Here is an 18017-nt window from a genome sequence, read left to right as displayed (position 1 = left end):
ACATGGCATCTGAACTGAGCCATATACTCAAAAAGTACAAGGATCAGGACAAGGTGTTGTTCAAATAAAGGACTAAGTATAAACTAATGAACAAAGTTACTCACGCTGTAGTACTTTTTAATATAGCTTCTTATATCCAAGGTTAGCTTGTTGTTAATTTGCTTTAGGTAGCTTGAAAAGTCTCCATGACATTTGCTAGACGATTGCAAACTGGCGTCAGTCATCAGACTCTACAGATATAAAAGTAAAGACCAAAAAATTAACATCTTGGACATAGGTACTGACAACCACTTTGTAACACAAATCTGTGACTTCAATAAAATTTTAATTCATAATTTTCCAATAGGTCTTACACAAGAACTCAGTTTAAAGAGTAGTATCCTACTGTATCATTGCAATAATGCATATTACACTCTGCTAGTGTAAAGGACCTCTAGTACAACAGCAATAGCATTCACTTGCACGATGAGATTACCCAAAAAACACACAGTGCAAGTGAACACTATTGGCACTGCACTAGAGGTCCCTTACGCTGGTGCAACATAATCTGTATTAATGCAATTACATGGTAGGATACTGCCCAGGCAGTTTTAAGACAGATATTCTATGTCAAAGTAGTCTTTTTGTCTTAGTAATTTTGTTGTCATTTTAACAGCAGAGGATAAAAGTCCTCACATACCACACTAGAATGAGCAGACTGAATATTGCACTGGAAGATTTACCCAACAAAATTCTCAGTCTATCTGTACACAGATAAAATTAAACTGTTCCATAATTTTAAAAAATGCACAGCGGAAGAACAGAGAGTTTCATACCCCCTATCACTGCACTTTTGTGATCCAAACCAACCACTCCCGCACTAACAACATTAGGCAATTCCAGGTGGAAGAGATTGTAGAGCTTGACATCCGCTCTTCTTACACTTAGCCCATCTGTAAGTTGTCAAGCCTCCATGCAATTAACTATCTTATTTACAGCTGTAATGAAACAAAGTCAAGGATTTACCAAGTATTGCTGATCTGTGCCTGCCTTTTCCTCTCACTTGCTTCCAACAACTGCTTTGTTTTGATTCAAAGAACATAGAACATCTGCTGTTTGTCCAAATTAACTTAAAATAATTACTTTTAATTTAGATAAAGAATTCATTTGCTTTAACTTTCAAGGTTTTCACTACTTCACAGCCTGCTAATTTGCCAATAACTAGTACATGCATAACATTGCAATAGAGTTAAATAGTTGGCTCTATTTCAAGTTCTGATCCAAGGTCACAGATACATTTTTTGGCAGCGCTTCTTGACAGGAATGTACCCGATGACTTTTTATGTCTGATGTACAAAGACAGCAGGAGAGATAACACAGAAGAAACTTCTATATAAAAAAGGAAGAGGGGTGTAAAAGTACAAAATAGAAACTTATAAAAAAGGCTCTCCTCCAATTACTTTGATTTAGGGTAACAAAATGTCACTGAACAGGCTTCATTAAAGTTGAAAGATGAAAAATACACGGAAAAGTTTGAAAAAAATCAGAATAGTGATGCCAAAACCACATTACAAATGCTTCTTGAGAATTGTATGCTAAAGTGCATTTGACTTCAATATGGAACATAAATAGAACTGGTTCTTTTCTACCTGTAGGATCCCCTAAATAAAGAATCTGTTTTCCCAACATAAGAGCAAAATACTAACCGAATGATCAAAGACAATATCATAAATTTTTTCTGTCCCACATTTTGGGCAGGCAAACTTGAATCTTTCACAGTCTTTATATTTCTCTTCATCAGTGAGCTGAACTGTGCCACCAAGCAAATCATCATTCTCTTCATCTTTATGATAATTGTGACAGACTTTGAACTGTGAGGGATCCAATCCTATTAATAAGAAATATAAATTCAAAGTCTAAAGAAAGCAATTCATCTAAGTTGTCGCATCAGCTTCAAATGGGAGTTTTAAAATCCAAAGTAAAACTGAATTCTTAGGGAGAAGTGCTTTTTTAAAAAAAGAGTAAATTTTCCCATTTTTAAGCTAAGGTGAAGTTCTGAGTAACATGAAGAAATTACTTATCTTTTCACACAAAATTGCTTTATAAATAAAACAAGCACAATGCATTATCTATCATGGGGAGTATGCAATAGAACATTTTGTTTATGAAGATGCTACTCCTATAGAACAGCTTTATTGCTATTTTCTTAAGTTACACAGAGAATATTTGAATAAAATTGTGCATCTTTATTAGGAAAGTCTTTAAACCAGAATGGCATCATTAAAATGAGAGAGAGAATATAAAAATCCCATTAAAAGAAACCTGGTTGTACTGCTATTACCTACTCCTTCAAAACTGTACACAACTGCCAACTCAGACTTCAATGCAGTGGTCGATTTCATTTTGGCTCAGTGGTTAACAGCATGTAGGTTTCAATCTAATGCAGTCTTTAAAATTCAGCAGCAGCATTTAAAAAGTCGGAATTGGAAGCAAGAAGCATTTCTAGTTACCAGAAGCCAGAAAGTTTAAGAAATATGAGCAACTCAAACATAAATTGCATTACCACCCCAAAATTATTTGTTATTATACTAATGTGTCTAGCATTTATATATATCTTTTGAGCAGCAGGTTAGCTCAATGATGTTAAATAAAAGTTACTAATTTAATAGACAAACTTACAGAAAAAGAATTTGTTTGGGTATCATTAGAATTATTATGCAACACAAATGATGTTTTTAAGAGCAAAAACAATCCTTGCAAAATGCTCACCTTGACAGTTTGGTAACGTATTTTATTTAAACCATTCCATTTGCAATAGTAAGGGAGTTGAATATATCATTCTTAATAAGGAATAAAAAGTATGGAATGCTTTTAACAGTATAAAGAACCTTAACCTGCACACCCCTGATCAAAGAAGCCAGTTCAATAAGAGCCTATTTTAGTTTAATTCATTTATTTTGATGATCTTTGGGTTTTGATAATATTAATTTCAGTTTCAAGTCTAGAAAGATAAAATTGGTGAAAACAATATTCCAACATCTTGCCTTTCTTAAAACGAGTGTCCAACATTCAACTGAAACTGCTTGATACATTCATTATGACTGCAAGCCACAAACTACCACTGCTGAAACAGGCTAAGTACTCTCCAAACATATCACTATGACTTCTGATACTATTCTGGAGTGGTTGATGGACTGAAGTCTTGAGAACTGATACCCATTTTACTCATACCGATTTTAGCTTCTTAATGCTTTAGAAGGTCATTGCCATTAAACATTTTATCTATTTGGTTTCATGAAAATCACATTTTTAGTAAATGGCTAGAAATTATGATCTTCAACTATTCATGACACTAAACGTTAAATACAATACGCTTACGAAAAAAAGTTTTATACACTACAGCAGAAGGGTACTAGATTAAGTTATTGAAAATAATTTCCCATCATATATCATGTTAGATTTTATTAGACAAAAGAATAAAAGGTAACTTTGAATTGTTTTATTTTTGTTCCTTCCTACTGTACCATATAAATACTTTCTGGAATACTGTCATTTGAAAGTTGTAACATCTTATTCTGGTCTACAAAGATTCCAGTTTTTACTTTCTTTAGGTCATAAAAAATACCATTTCGACTGAATTAAGTATATATACTTTTACTTATAATGCTACTTATATAATATTGAACAACAATGTAAGGTTTATTATACTTTGTTATGTTATTTAGTAGTGTTCCGTCTCAAAAAAGCAATTATATTGGGACTGGAAATAAACAGAGGTAAAGGTAAACCTTCTGTCTCTTAAAAAGATTGAATACAGACTTGTATACTAGAGCTGTAACTAATGTCAGTGGGGCTCTATCAATTGCGATTTGCACTAGCTTTCACTTTAGCATTAATAATTATTTTGTCTGGAAACAACCCACACAACTGCAGTCCTGATTCAGGAATGTATTTAATGTATTGAAACCTACAGTAAGGCAATCCAATTAAAAGGCGTAATTTTAAATAAATATCTAGATGAACATTTTATTTTGTTCCACAGACTATTGCTTGGTTCAATTAATACAGTATTGAACATTAATTTATAGAATTTTGCAGCAGTGAAAATGTCTTGATAACATAACGGTAGCTAGCAGTACATTTCAAATATATAATACATACCTATGGCAGAGAAGTCCCAAAAGTTTTGTTTAACCTCTCTTGCTTATGTGTGAACTTGTCAAAATTAGTTCTCACTTATTTTCTCACGTATAGGCTTTTTACAATTAAATGAATTCTAATTCTCCCCCAAAATCTTAGCACACAACTCATATCAGATTTTAAAAATCGTTACATTCTATTAACAGCAATAATAGCCTAATGTAGTCATAATTTGATCAAGCCTTGGGAAAATGTAAAAAATGTAAAGTATCCACTATTATGTGATAATAGTAAGAGTAACTGTAATATTTATGTTTAACGTTTTGTACATAACATAACAGGGTAACTAGATGTATTTCAAATGCACTTATTTTAATAAGCAAGCCACACACATCCCAAAACAAAACAATCTACTTCTGTCTAACTTGAAAGCTATGCAACTTAATCTCACCTTGCAGCTTAATTCATGAAAGCTTTTGAGAAATAAAAGGGAAATGGTGTCTAGTGCTGCCACCTAGAGGTTTCCAATCTAGATTGCATTTTAGTGCCCAGTTTAATAAACACTCTGCTGGATTAGTAGTACTTAGGCCATAAAAATTCAGCTCTATAAACATTTTTCCAATAGCTGAATATTTCTTAAACAAATTTAAACTGTGCAAATTTTGCAGGCGAACAAGAATTTAAAAAGTGGAAATAAATTTGGTTACATTTATGTGGCTAAAATTCAAGGATCAGCAAAGTTTTATAGCTTTTCTGAAATGAAAAGCTCCAGACAAAGCCACTCTCTGAAAGAAGCAATTAATCACTATTCCGATATCCAAATCAGATCATGATCCACTGACAAACTGACCTGGTGCAGACAATCATCATAGGCTAAACAAGCCAGGGTAGCTTTTTTAAGCTGCAGTGTGCCTGGCATGATCTGCCTAATCACACGCCCAGCCACAGCTTGTTATGTCATCCAAACTTGGGCGACATGGTTTATTTGAAAGGGAAACAACTCTCAAATGTGCTGTTGTTGGGTCATTTGAGGGTTGTTTCCTCCTCAAACAAGTTATGCTGCCCCAGTTTTGATGACATGACAAGCTGCAGTGAGGTGGGTGATCATGCAAATCGCACCCGGCACACATCACGGTTTATACAAGCCACTGGGGCTTGTTTAGTCTATGGTGACTGTGTGAACTGGCTGAATGACAGTACTCTGTCTGGGTTCAAAAGACAAAGCAAAGAGGAGCAATGACAGAGGAGGGGGGCATGCAGGGGATGCATAGTATACTTATTTGCTTAAGTAGGTGCGTCAAACTGAACTCCTGATAATAACAAGAATGGGAATTCACAGGTAATGTGTCAGAAGAGCAATCTTTTCAACAAGATATTAAAAACCAGCATAAATACCGTCAGAACTCTCTTACCCCAGCACAACTATCGGTAAAGTATTTCTTCAGAAGAGTGTACTATTGAAAATCCACTACAGACTCTCATATATATGAACAGAATACCACACAGCAGCTGTACAAATGTCCATGGAAGATTTACCCCACAAATGGGGCTGTTGTACCTGTTTATTTCTCCCCCTCTGACCAAATAAGCCAAAATGAAGTGGCTCACTTTCCAAGAGCTTATATACGAGGAACATATCTTATCTAAAGGATATGGAAAAGTATTCCTCACCCATAGAAAGTAGGGATGTGCTCCGCTCCGATTAGGAGCGTAGAAGCAGTAGCGGATTGGCCTGCTCCGCCTTACCCAGAGGCGGAGTAGGAGCGGACCGCGGACCCCCTAGAAGCAAGGCGAAGAGAAGCGACCATTTTTCGGAGCTCCGAGTTCAGTCGGAGCGCTCCGGTCGCCATCTTGAAAACATTTCGCCATAGGATTGCATTGCGGCAAATAATCGCGCATAACTACGTTGTTTTTGAAGCTATCGTTCTGGAAATTCTTGTGCACAGAGAGTCGTGGATGGGGGTCATTTTGAGACCACTCTCACCTCTCTGCGTGCTGTGGTTCACGTGCAATATTTTTTTAAAAATCGGGTCAACCGCGGGGCTCAAACTGCGTTTCGGCTTTTCGCCCATAGGATTGCATTGAGGGAAAGAATCGGGGATAACTGGGGGGGGGTTTAAGCTATCGTTCTGAAAATTCTTGTGCACAGAGAGTCGTGGATGGGGGTCATTTTGAGACCACTCTCAACTTTCTGCATCGTACGGGTCGCGGGCTAGAAGTTTTTTAAAAATAGGGTCAACCGCGGGGCTCCGTTTCGGCTTTTCGCCCATAGGATTGCATTGAGGGAAAGAATCGGGGATAACTGGGGGGGGGTTTAAGCTATCGTTCTGAAAATTCTTGTGCACAGAGAGTCGTGGATGGGGGTCATTTTGAGACCACTCTCAACTTTCTGCATCGTACGGGTCGCGGGCTAGAAGTTTTTTAAAAATAGGGTCAACCGCGGGGCTCCGTTTCGGCTTTTCGCCCATAGGATTGCATTGAGGGAAAGAATCGGGGATAACTGGGGGGGGGTTTAAGCTATCGTTCTGAAAATTCTTGTGCACAGAGAGTCGTGGATGGGGGTCATTTTGAGACCACTCTCAACTTTCTGCGTGCTGTGGTTCACGTGCAATATTTTTTTAAAAATCGGGGTTTGGGTTTTTTTTTTTTATTATTATTATTTTTTTGGAAGCGATGACAGGCACATTCAACTCCCAATCCTGATGAGAATTCATCTCCTCAGAAAGCATCCTCCTCCAATCCCAGCGTTGGAGGGGGGACTAAGGCAGACCCACCCTGAGAACTTTCTGTTTTGTGTCTCTTTGTGGGTTGGCGTTCGTGGAGGGAACACTTACTTAGCTAGTGCTCCTGCTTTGGAGATAGATTAATTTAATATAGGTTTAGTTTGGCGCGTGTGTGTGTTTGTTTGCTTCTTTCTGACTTGTAGCTTAGTTTGCCCTGTGTTTTCCCCTTACTTTGATTTAATATAAACTTTATTTTTGAATTTTGGAGTGTGTGGTTGGGTTGGTTGCCCCCCCCCTTCCCTGTATTAAAGCCTGACTGTTCTGCTTTTGTGAAAGCTTTCTTTTGAAAGCATACACACACTTTTTGTCCCATTTCCCTACATTTATATTCTTAAACATATTTTATTATATTCTTTCACATAGTCCATTAGTATATATTCTCATACATATTATATTAGTATTCATATTTTGTTCTTCTTATAGTAGTGGTTGGTTCTTTTTCCCCCTCCCCTCTCTTAAATCCTGATTGTGTTTCCTTCTATCTTCTATATACCAAATATACCAAAAAAATTGGATTCTCTTTTTCTTCTCTGTGTAACTTCGACGGAGTGGGCTGCTTTTGTCAAGTTCAACAGGCAGCCACAGATTGAGCATTTTGGGGAAAGCATACGCACACCATTTCCCTATTCTTAAACATATTATTATTATATTCTTTGACATAGTCTTAGTAGTCTATTAGTATACATTCTCATACATATTAGTAGTAGTATTCATATTTTGTTCTTCTTATAGTAGTGGTTGTCCCATTTCTTGTCCCATTTCCCTACATTTATTAGTAATATTCTAAAACATATTATTATATTCTTGTAGATATTCTTAGTAGTATATTCTCATACATATTAGTAGTAGTATATTTTATTGTTCTTGTCCCATTTCCCTACATTTAAACATATTATATTCTTCTTATACATATTCTTAGTAGTACCTTATACATAGTATTAGTAGTATTAATATTTTGTTAGTCATCATGAAAAGAGAAAGCAGGCGTGCTGAAAGCAGCAAGGCTCAGTCTGCCAGCAGGGCTTCCTCTCCTCCTGTGAAACTCAAACGGGCAACTCCTTGGCTGACTGCTCCAAAACAGAAGCAGGACAAGCAGCAGGCAGAGCCACTCTCTTCTGCAACTTGTGCCCGGCGTTCTCTTTTTGAGGGTGGGAATGGGAAAAGTGCCCGTTTGCAAGAGGCACGTGGCAGCAGTGCCATTAGAGGAGGAGGAGTATCCCCAACTCCTTCATTCTCCTTTCAGCCCACGAGCCCGCTGATGGACCTAGACGAGGTCCTCAGCACAGTGGAGGGGGGGGAGGAGGAGGAGGCGGTGGGCCTCCAGGATGTGGGGGCTGAGGAGGAGCAGCAGCAGGCCGAGGCTCTCTCCCCAGTCTCATCCCACACCCCTGTTTCTGTGGCAACACCAGAGAGCTCAGGCGGGCAATTGGTGGTGTCACCACAGAAACGAAAGACAAGCATCGTGTGGGACCACTTTGAGTTGGGAGCGGATCCCCGCTTTGCTGTCTGTCGCCACTGCAAACTCAGCCTAAGCAGGGGTTCATCGACAGGGCATTATGGAACCAGCAGCATGAAGATGCATCTTCATAGGCAGCACCAGGCGATCTTGCTGGGGAAAGAGGCGGGCAAGGCGACTGGTTCCAGGGGAAAGCCGAAGGCTGCTGCTGGCACTGCCACTCTAAGCTCTCCATCTCCCATCCCCACAAGGGTTAGGCAGGCAACCCTGCAGGACATGGGGTGGGGGAAGTATTGACCCACAAGATGGCGTTTTCCAATGCCCACCCAGGGTGCTACTGTGTTGGGGCATCTGCCGGGACTGACTCCTCCCCAATACTAGATCTATGACATGTCACTCTGCCTGCCCCTCTGCTAGCCTGTCCTCCTCGGTGACCGACTCGCTGGGATGGTTTGCGTTTGCAATGCGTGACTAACTGCAATGCTGGCTTAGAAACCAGCCATCACTTCCTTGTGCCCCCAGAAATGCCCGCAGCCTGCCTGCCTGCCTGCCCGCCTCCCCCGGGGTGCTGCTGTGGTGGGGCATCTGCCAGGACTGACTCCTCGCCTACTCTGCCTGCCTCTCTGCCCGCCTGGTGCCTGGTTTGCTCCCAATCGTCCTCCTCTGTGCCCCTCAAGGCGTAACTGCTGGCTTAGAAAGAAACAACCAGCCATCTTTGCCTCACTTTGCGCCCACTTATGGGTTGGTTTGCTATGCGTTAGTGCTCAAGCCATCCTTGCGGCACTACAATGCATGCTGCCTGCCTGCTTTCCATTGATGGTGCTATATAAATAAATAATAATAATAATAATAATTCTCCCCTTCCCGCCTTGCAGCGATGGTGTATGTGTCTTGCTTTGACTAAGGGGAGAAGTCCTTCCTGCGCTCACTTAGACTTTATCAAATTCAATAATCCCTTTTTCAAATGTGCCAGAAGATTTAGGGTTATCTCGTGGCATGTTGGGATTGCCTTGGAACTGGCCCCATTGAGCTGTCTGCAATTGCAACTTTAAATCCCTGACATACTGGAGTGTTCAAATTTCAAAAGTTCCCCTAACATCAGGGGATGATGGGATTGCCTTGAAACTTGGTGTCCATGGGGACACATGGGTAAGCTGTCATGGGACCAAAGGATAGGTTTCTAACGTGCAAATTGACGTAGTTGTAGAATGGGACTTGATTTGGGGTGAGTTAAAAAGTTTAAGCCGCGCCAAAAATCAGGGGATGATGGGATTTGCTTGCAACTTGGCGTGCATGTGGACACATGGATAAGCTCTCCTGGTGCCGAGTTTGAGGTTTCTAACATGCAAATTGACGGAGCTATCCCAAGGGGTGTGAATGGGGTGCCCGATTTTCATAAATTCCCCAAAAATCAGGGGATGATGGGATTGCCTTGAAACTTGGCGTGCATGTGGACACGTGGATAAGCTATCATGGTGCTGAGTTTGAGGTTTCTAACGTGCAAATTGACGTAGTTGTAGAATGGGACAATTTGGGGTGAGTTAAGCCATGCCAAAAATCAGGGGATGATGGGATTTGCTTGCAACTTGGCGTGCATGTGGACACATGGATAAGCTCTCCTGGTGCCGAGTTTGAGGTTTCTAACATGCAAATTGACGGAGCTATCCCAAGGGGTGTGAATGGGGTGCCCGATTTTCATAAATTCCCCAAAAATCAGGGGATGATGGGATTGCCTTGAAACTTGGCGTGCATGTGGACACGTGGATAAGCTATCATGGTGCTGAGTTTGAGGTTTCTAACGTGCAAATTGACGGAGCTATCTAAAGGGGTGTGAATTAGGGTTATGGGAGGTGCGTTAGAGGGTAGAGCCGCGCCAAAAATCAGGGGATGATGGGATTTGCTTGCAACTTGGCGTGCATGTGGACACATGGATAAGCTGCCCTGGTGCCGAGTTTGAGGTTTGTAACATGCAAATTGACGGAGCTATCCCAAGGGGTGTGAATGGGGTGCCCGATTTTCAAAAATTCGCCAAAAATCAGGGGATGATGGGATTGCCTTGAAACTTGGCGTGTGTGTGTATACGCCCATGAGGTGTCATGGTGCCAAACGTGAGGTTTCTAACTTCAACGGAAAAAAAGTTGTTTACTTTTTTAGCTTTCAATGCAAGCCTATGGGGGGGCAAAAACGGAGCTCCGGATCCGATCCGGAGCTCCGGGCGGAGCGGAGCGGAAGTGGGCGGAGCGGGGGCGGGGCGGAGCGACCCGCTCCGAAAAATGGCGGATCTGCAAGTGAAGCGGAGCGGGGGGTCCGTGCACACCCCTAATAGAAAGGCATTTTTAAAATGGAGCAATTATTTTCTAAAAATGTTGAATCCTAATCAAGTAGGCTTGGTTAGAACAGTGTCCCAACATTATTAGTTATGACTACTGATCAATTTCCCTTGAATAATTGCACTTGCTTTCCTGAGGATGAGTATGGACCTGACAGAACAATGAAAGCGTTACATCCTAAGATTTTGGAACAAAGCTGACTTTTAGTATCTGTCTATAGTATTAAAAGAGGATGTGCATCTTTGTTTTGGTCCATCTGTCAACCCATCCATCAGCACCATAGCACCAAGACCATCAAAACCTAAACACCTGACATTCTGTATGCGTGTTAAGGGATCCTAGCGGTGAACACCTTGCTATTATTTGGTTTTTAAAAGATGTTAATTAATTTTAATTAGCGTAAATGTACTAATGTGGCTGAAGCCTGCAGTAACATCTTCGGCTACTGGGGCAAACTTCCATAACCAGCACATAGCTTTGCATTGCAATCCATGTAATTTTAAACCATGACAGATTAGTAGATTGAGAAACGCAGTTGTATGCCAGCCCCCTCCCACTGTTGTGAGTCAGCCCCCCTCAGGGGAATGGATATATCTCTCCCTCAGGAGGCTATAGGGGTACACCACGGCAGGGTGGTGCCCAAGAGTGCCAGAAAGCACAGCTTCACTCAGACATAGTGGGCACAATGTGTCCAATTCTAACAGCTGCATATGATTCCATGAAGGTTTTGCTGTAACAAACTAAAGGCTATTTAAACTTGTATGAAGGATAGAGTTATTCAGCTGTCCCTCCCCACTACTGTAGGGCAGCCTCCACTCAGGGGAATGGATTGGACAGACCCTTCCATTAGGGGGTGATAGGAGTGCACCATGGAAGGGGCCAGACCTAGGGGTTCCAGTGGGCGTGCCTTTACTCAGATCAAGCCATCACAATGTGTCCAACTCTGACAGCTGTATGAGTTTACTTGCCACCCTCACTGCATCAACGTAAGGGCTATTCCCACTCATGCAAAGCCAAGTCCATTCACTAGGCCTGTTCAGACAAAACACTAAGCCATGTTTAGGCCGCTAATCTTTTCACAAATGGTTAGCGAGAGTGTTTAAACTGTGGTTATGTAGCCACCATGATTAGGAATGGTGCACATGACACACTAAGTCATGGGTCACACGACACGCTAAGCCATAATGTTTAGCTCAAAATGCTTAACCACCATGGCTTAGTGTGTCATCTGAACAGGGTCTACAAGAGTATGACTATGTTTCTGTCCGTCCATCACTGCCACAGCTCCAAAACTAGACACCTGAAACTTGGCATGTATACTAAGGGATGTGCACCTCAGGGTTTTTCTAAACGTATGAATTTAATATACATTTAAATATGTTGATATGGCAACAACATTTTCAGTCACTAGGGGCAGATTTCCCTAACCAATGCATAGCTTTGCAAACATAGAAAGGGAGATTAGTAGGCCGAGGGACAGAATTATATACCTGCTGAGGAGCAGTCCCCTCAGAGGAATGGGTCAACAGACCGCTTCCAAAGGGGGGCTATAGGGGTGCACCATGCTAGGAGCTGTGCCTACCAATGCCAGAAGGCATGCCAATATTCAGACAGGGTGGGGACAATGTGTTCAACTCTGACAGTTGGTAAGATTACTTCAAGGCTTCTCTGTATCAAACTAAGTGCTGTTCCAACCTGTGCAAAGCTGGGTCCTTTTGCTAATAATAAGACAAGCCTCACTATCACTACCTCTGTGAAAAGTACAAAGCTGCATTTAGACTACAGCCAAAATAATTATGGGCACAATGCTATGGGATGTGTCCTGGCTACTTGTAAGCCTCCGGACTCAGAGGTTATGAGTATCCAATGCAGAGTGGGAGGCACCTCGTGCTTCCCACTCTGCATTTTAGCTAGATAAGCGATTTTGCCCGTCCTGTGGAGGCTAGAGACGGCTGGGAATACCTTGTATTCCCAAATCCCAAGTCTCCTCCCCTGACCAACCTGGGACTGCCCCCTTTCACCCCCTCTGAGCTCACAGCCAGGTAAATGAAATATCCTATGTCCACCAGACACTGTCTAGGGGGCATAGGATTGCTCTGTGTTTTATTGTTGTTTCATATTTTACTTTGTATTTTATTGTTATCTACCTTGAGCATTAAGCAGGGAGTTGGACTTGATGACCTAAATGGCCCCTTCAAGTTCTACAGTTCTGTGTTTTTTAGTGGTAACAGCTCCAGGGTCTGTCTGTTGAAAAGTGCTAATTTGTAATAAGTAATTAGAAAATAAATATCAGCCTTTGATACTTACCAAGCCATACTGCGATAAGGACTGAATCAATTCCATCTATGGGTTCACAGATACGAGCAACTACTGGATGAATCTGTTGTGACAGATAGTAGTGAGTATCAATAGCAAGATTTGCTTGTTTTTTCAACTGTTCTGGAGCATATGCTCTCTGGCTGGCACTCAGATTTGATCCATCCTACAGAAAAGAGAGAGAAAAGATAGATGAACTCAATGACATAGGTATTGAAGCTCATGTTTTTTTCTTCATTTAAAAAAATACATACAGTGTAAGTTAGTACTGCAGAATATCTCCACTTGTATTTATCTGCATTGACTATACTCATGAACAAAATTTTGTTACATTAAAATTGCTTTAAATTTGTTTTTGTTTAAAGGGTAGAAAACAGAAAATATTATTTGGGGGGGGATTTTGAATTTTTTTACCTGACAGATAACATATGACACAGTATCTCCAGCTTTCAGCTTTCTACCCTCTTGAGAATTTATCCACAGGGCAACATGAACGTGAGGTAGACTTTTTTTGTCTGGGTAATCTTGTGGGTCCTTTGTCAATGCCTATTGATCAGAGAAAGGGGATATTGAAGTGTACAAGTTACTGCTACATTAAAAAGGGTAGCACTGGCCCTCTCACAGCTATTGACTGGGTCTGCACGACATGCTAAGCAACAGGGGTTTACAAGCCTTGTTTGTGTCAGCTGTTGTTCAGGGTGGCGTCCTCTCAGGGTGGTTTGGCGTGATGCCCAGCCCAGCACTGTGGCTTCGGTGTGGCTTGTTGGAAAGGCCTACAAAGCCACCTGGCAAGAATGGCAACAACAACAAAAAATCCCGCTGCGACCTCCATTTCCCCTGATCTGCCCAGCCCCAGCATGCCAATCTCTGGTTGGCCACTGTGGAAACAGAAAGTTGGACTAGACAGGCCTTCGATCAGATTTCACGCAGCTCTCCTTGTGTTCTTACTTGCAAGTCATGCTTCCCTTGTCTAGCAGAAATGCTCTCCTCAGGAACTGGGACTGTGGGAGGGGAGTGGCAGATTTGTGCAGGTAGTATAAAGGGTCACCAGACCCCTAGGAAGCCTGTACCATGGAAATGAAACACACATCTGCAACTGAAGACCTCAAGCCTTCAAGCCATAAAGAAGGAATAAAGGGCAAGACCAGAGGGGAGGGGAGAAAAGGCACAAACCCAAAGGTGGAGTGTGCCCCCAAAGATAGTTTGTCCTTCTTCCACAATGTCAGAAATCATACACAGAGAGTAGCTGAAGCCCTCAAACAACTGCAAAGAGAAAACTGTAGAAGAGTAGGTAGATGAAAGTAAAAGTCCCCACACCTACACCAGCAATCTCTTTTCCTCTAAACTGCTAAGGGAACACAGTCTAACCAGGGTCCTCTGTCCTACCCAAAACACTGGAAAACCACTCCATATTGGGTGAAGCAAAATAAAACCCACCCCATTGGTTTTAATTTGGTTATTTGTGTACTGCAATACACTGTTCAGAGCCTTTGGGATTAGGCAAACTTTAAAACAAAACAAAACTGGAGGAGAGACCCTAATAGAAAGCCAGTTTTTTTTAACAGTTGCCAGGAATCTTCTACACCTTCTACAGGACAGCAGCAGCAACAGCATGGGGGGGGGGGGGGAAACACGGGCGAAAGGTAGGGTTTCCCCCTTCAGTGTAATATCTTCCCTTGCACTTACCCTACCTGCCCTCATTGCCTCATTACTCTGTTCTTTCCCTTCCATTCTAGATTGTTGCAATGGTAATTTAAGTCAGAATGAGTGGAGAGGAAGATTGTGATTTTCCAAATGAACCAAAATTCTACATGCCTCTGCCTTTTTGTATCCAAACATGATCCTTCCTATCAAACAAACAGCGTGCAATTACTAAAAGGAGGTAGGCTTCCATGCCTACATAAGAAATGAATGTCAGGAGAGAGTGCTACGGAACATATCCAGACACATTCCAATGTAACAGTAACAAACAATACTATTTACCTTGTTGATTTCAAATTGTTTTATTGGAACACTGCCATTTACCACATTTTCTCCAATTTGGATGAGCCTCGCCTGGATGTTTTCTACAATTACATCTCGGGATTGGTCAGAAAGAATCTGACTGATTATATAGCTGTAAGAAACATTTAGGCATGTTAAGACAACAAATCTTTCACAGTACACATATGCACCTTACTATGTTCCTCAGAAACTATGGCATGACATTTTTCCAATTACTAGGTTGAGATCCTGCAAGTTGGAAACAAGATCCTTTAGGACAGATGCACCAGCTGCATCAGTATTTTCAACTAGATCCGTAGAGTATAGACTACTAGTAATAATTAAGCTGCCCATAGCTCTCAGTTCACACATCATTTAAGACTTAAAGTGCTTGATCCTAGCTTCTTTTTCTGCTCACACAAAGGGAGGATCAAAGCAGCAGGTAATGGACTGTGTACAAGTACACCCCCCCCCCAGCTTATTAAGCCAGGATTGCAAGCTTAGTGTGACATGCAAAACACAGAAATTTGATTCTTACCATTCTTTTCTCAGAGTCTCATGGAAGGTATTCAGTATGGTGCCTTCCACTGGAGAGTGTGGGCACAGACAAAAGTTGCTTCTTCGTGGGGGAGGAGCCATCCTGCCATCTCAGACTAGACTGGCAGAACAAGCAATCCTTCAACCCCACACTGCAAATAGACAAAAACGGAACTACACCCAGAATTGGCATGAAAAAAAAGAAACAATATCTGGTAAACCACCAGATCTAAGTTGTCAGTGTAAACATGTGGGACAGGAAGAAATAAGCCAGGAATCCCCCACATATGTGTGTCTACCTCCCCCACATATGTGGAGGCAGCAGAAGCCACAATAGCCACCTCACCCCACCCAGTCCCTGCTGAAAACTACACTAGTCCCTAGGTTGGGTGAGCGGAATGCCTTCCACGAGGCTCTCAGAACAAAAATTCACAGTAGGAAACAAATTTCTGTTTTCTCCAGAGCCTCACAGCGGGTATTCCTTAACCTCAGGACTTAGCAGAGAAGTACATCATTCTCAGGGTGTGACAATAGGGACCAACACCCTAACCCACCAGGACCTTCTGCAGGACCTTCCATCCAAAGATGCATCAATTTTATAATGCTCGGTCAATGAATGTACAGATGCCCAAGTGGCCACTTTGTAGATGTCAATTATGGGGAATTGCCCTTAAAATGCTGCAGGAGACATTGCCCCACTGAAGGAATGGGCCATTATCTCCCCCAGGGATTGTTTGCCCAACACCCGGTAAGTCACCCCAAAGGCTTCCTTCAGCCAACATACAAGGGTGGCCTTTGGCACCTTCTGTCCCCAAACACTGGTTTTTTTTTAAAGCTTGCCTAATCCCAAAGCCTCTGAACAGCATATTGCACTACACATATAACCAAATTAAAAGAAAAGGGGAGGGATTTATTTTGCTTCACCCAACGTGGAGTGATTTTCCACTGTGTTTTGGGTAGGACAGAGGACCTGGTTAGGTTTTGTGAAAACAAAAAACAAAGACAACAACCCCTTACATTACGTATATAGAATTATCGTCATTTTCCATCATGTGTACCGTTCATTAAAAAAAAGAAAAGAAAAAAAGGGAGTTGTACAAAGGTTTCAAGAAAAGCAGACCAAATATCCATGTATTCATCCACTTGCAAGTTGTGTCTATATAACACCCGTTTCCATCTTGAAATGTTTCTTGGCCATCCACTTCTTTGGCCACTTGATGTTCCCATTTATCTTGGGCACCAAGAAAATGATGGTGTAAACCCCACAACAGACGCCTTTTTCCGAAACAGGTTCCATGGTCCTGATCAATGGGAGATGGTCTATAGTCCCCAGGAAATTCTGGTGTTTTAAAGGATCCTGAGATGGGGGGGGGGGGGGACACACTACTAACTTGTCCCTGGGTGGGGAAGCCAGGTCCAGGGTGTAGCCTTTGGTCACTGCCTCCCCCACCCAGGTCCGTGGTAGCCTGAACTAAGTGAAGCAGGCATCCCCCGATCTTGAGGCCAGTTGGGGCTCCTCTGGCGTCAGGCTGACTGGTGTTTCTTTGGGTCTTCGCCTGATGAATGGGCCATATTCCTTTAAGTGGAAGTTGCAATGGAGCACCTCCATCCCTGGCTGGACGAGCTCAAGGGGAAAACATGTTCCAAAAGGAAAGAGACTGTTTGCTCCATCTGTCTTCTTTCTGTGCAGTAGGGAGGACTTTTATTTAGCCCTTGGTCTTGACCAACCTCTTCTCCAGGGGACCGCCAAACAGGTTGGTGATTTCGAAGATGGAATTTGCCAGGCGGGACTAAGACCCTGGATTGTACTCCCACATATACAGCCAAACATTTCTCCTGGCAAGGGCCGAGTCCTCCAATAGTAATGCTGCATTTTCCCAAAGCTATTATTTTATTGGTTTGGGGATAGACTCATTGTCTGCTAGGTCTTCTGCCCACCTGAAGATGGCTCTTGAAAACAATGAGTTGATGGTAGAAACTCTGAAGGCTGCAGCTGATACTTCAAAATTCTTATGTAAAACTGCATTCACCACCTTATCTCACTAATTCCTAGGGCCAGTTTCCCCGTCCGCTGGGATAACTGCCGAGGAAGAAAGGGCAACCACAGGGGCATCATTTACTGAAACTTTTAAAAGTTCTATAGTATTGCCTATCAGGCTATAAAGTTTGTTGACCAACCTGGAAAAGGGTTTTGTCTTGGCTAGATTTGCCCACTCTGATTTCCAGACTTTACAAAAAGAGTTGGGAAAGGGAGCAGAGACTAGGGCAGCCAGTTCAAGGCAAAAGGCAGTCTTGTTCTCATCTTGGGCTTGATCACTAGCTTGGGGTTTCTCCTGCTAGCTGAAGTTTGCGGGAAACCTTAGCTAGTAAAACAGGGGGGAAACAGGTTGAAAGAGTCAGCCTTGGCAGGCTTGGAACTCCACCTCCTCCTCTGAAAGTTTATCAGGTTTCCTTCTCGCTAGTCTCACAGGGCGAATCAATCCCCAACAAGGG

At 42.1% G+C, this 18017-nt stretch overlaps 1 protein-coding gene across 1 annotated transcript in view; it reads right to left on the bottom strand.

Moving 5' to 3' along the window:
- POLA1 (DNA polymerase alpha 1, catalytic subunit) overlaps positions 1-18017 on the bottom strand; it is a 244401-nt gene that overhangs the window by 143220 nt on the left and 83164 nt on the right. Inside the window, exons 30-34 of the mRNA XM_063126490.1 lie at positions 14988-15120; positions 13419-13550; positions 12996-13170; positions 1686-1867; positions 105-230 (exon numbers count right to left, since the gene is read on the bottom strand). Coding sequence (XP_062982560.1) covers positions 105-230; positions 1686-1867; positions 12996-13170; positions 13419-13550; positions 14988-15120 — 748 coding nt within the window. The remainder of the gene's footprint in view (positions 1-104; positions 231-1685; positions 1868-12995; positions 13171-13418; positions 13551-14987; positions 15121-18017) is intronic.

Source organism: Elgaria multicarinata, chromosome 5 (genome assembly GCF_023053635.1).
Source record: "Elgaria multicarinata webbii isolate HBS135686 ecotype San Diego chromosome 5, rElgMul1.1.pri, whole genome shotgun sequence".
NCBI lineage: Eukaryota > Metazoa > Chordata > Lepidosauria > Squamata > Anguidae > Elgaria > Elgaria multicarinata.
This window is presented reverse-complemented; position numbering and strand designations above follow the sequence as displayed.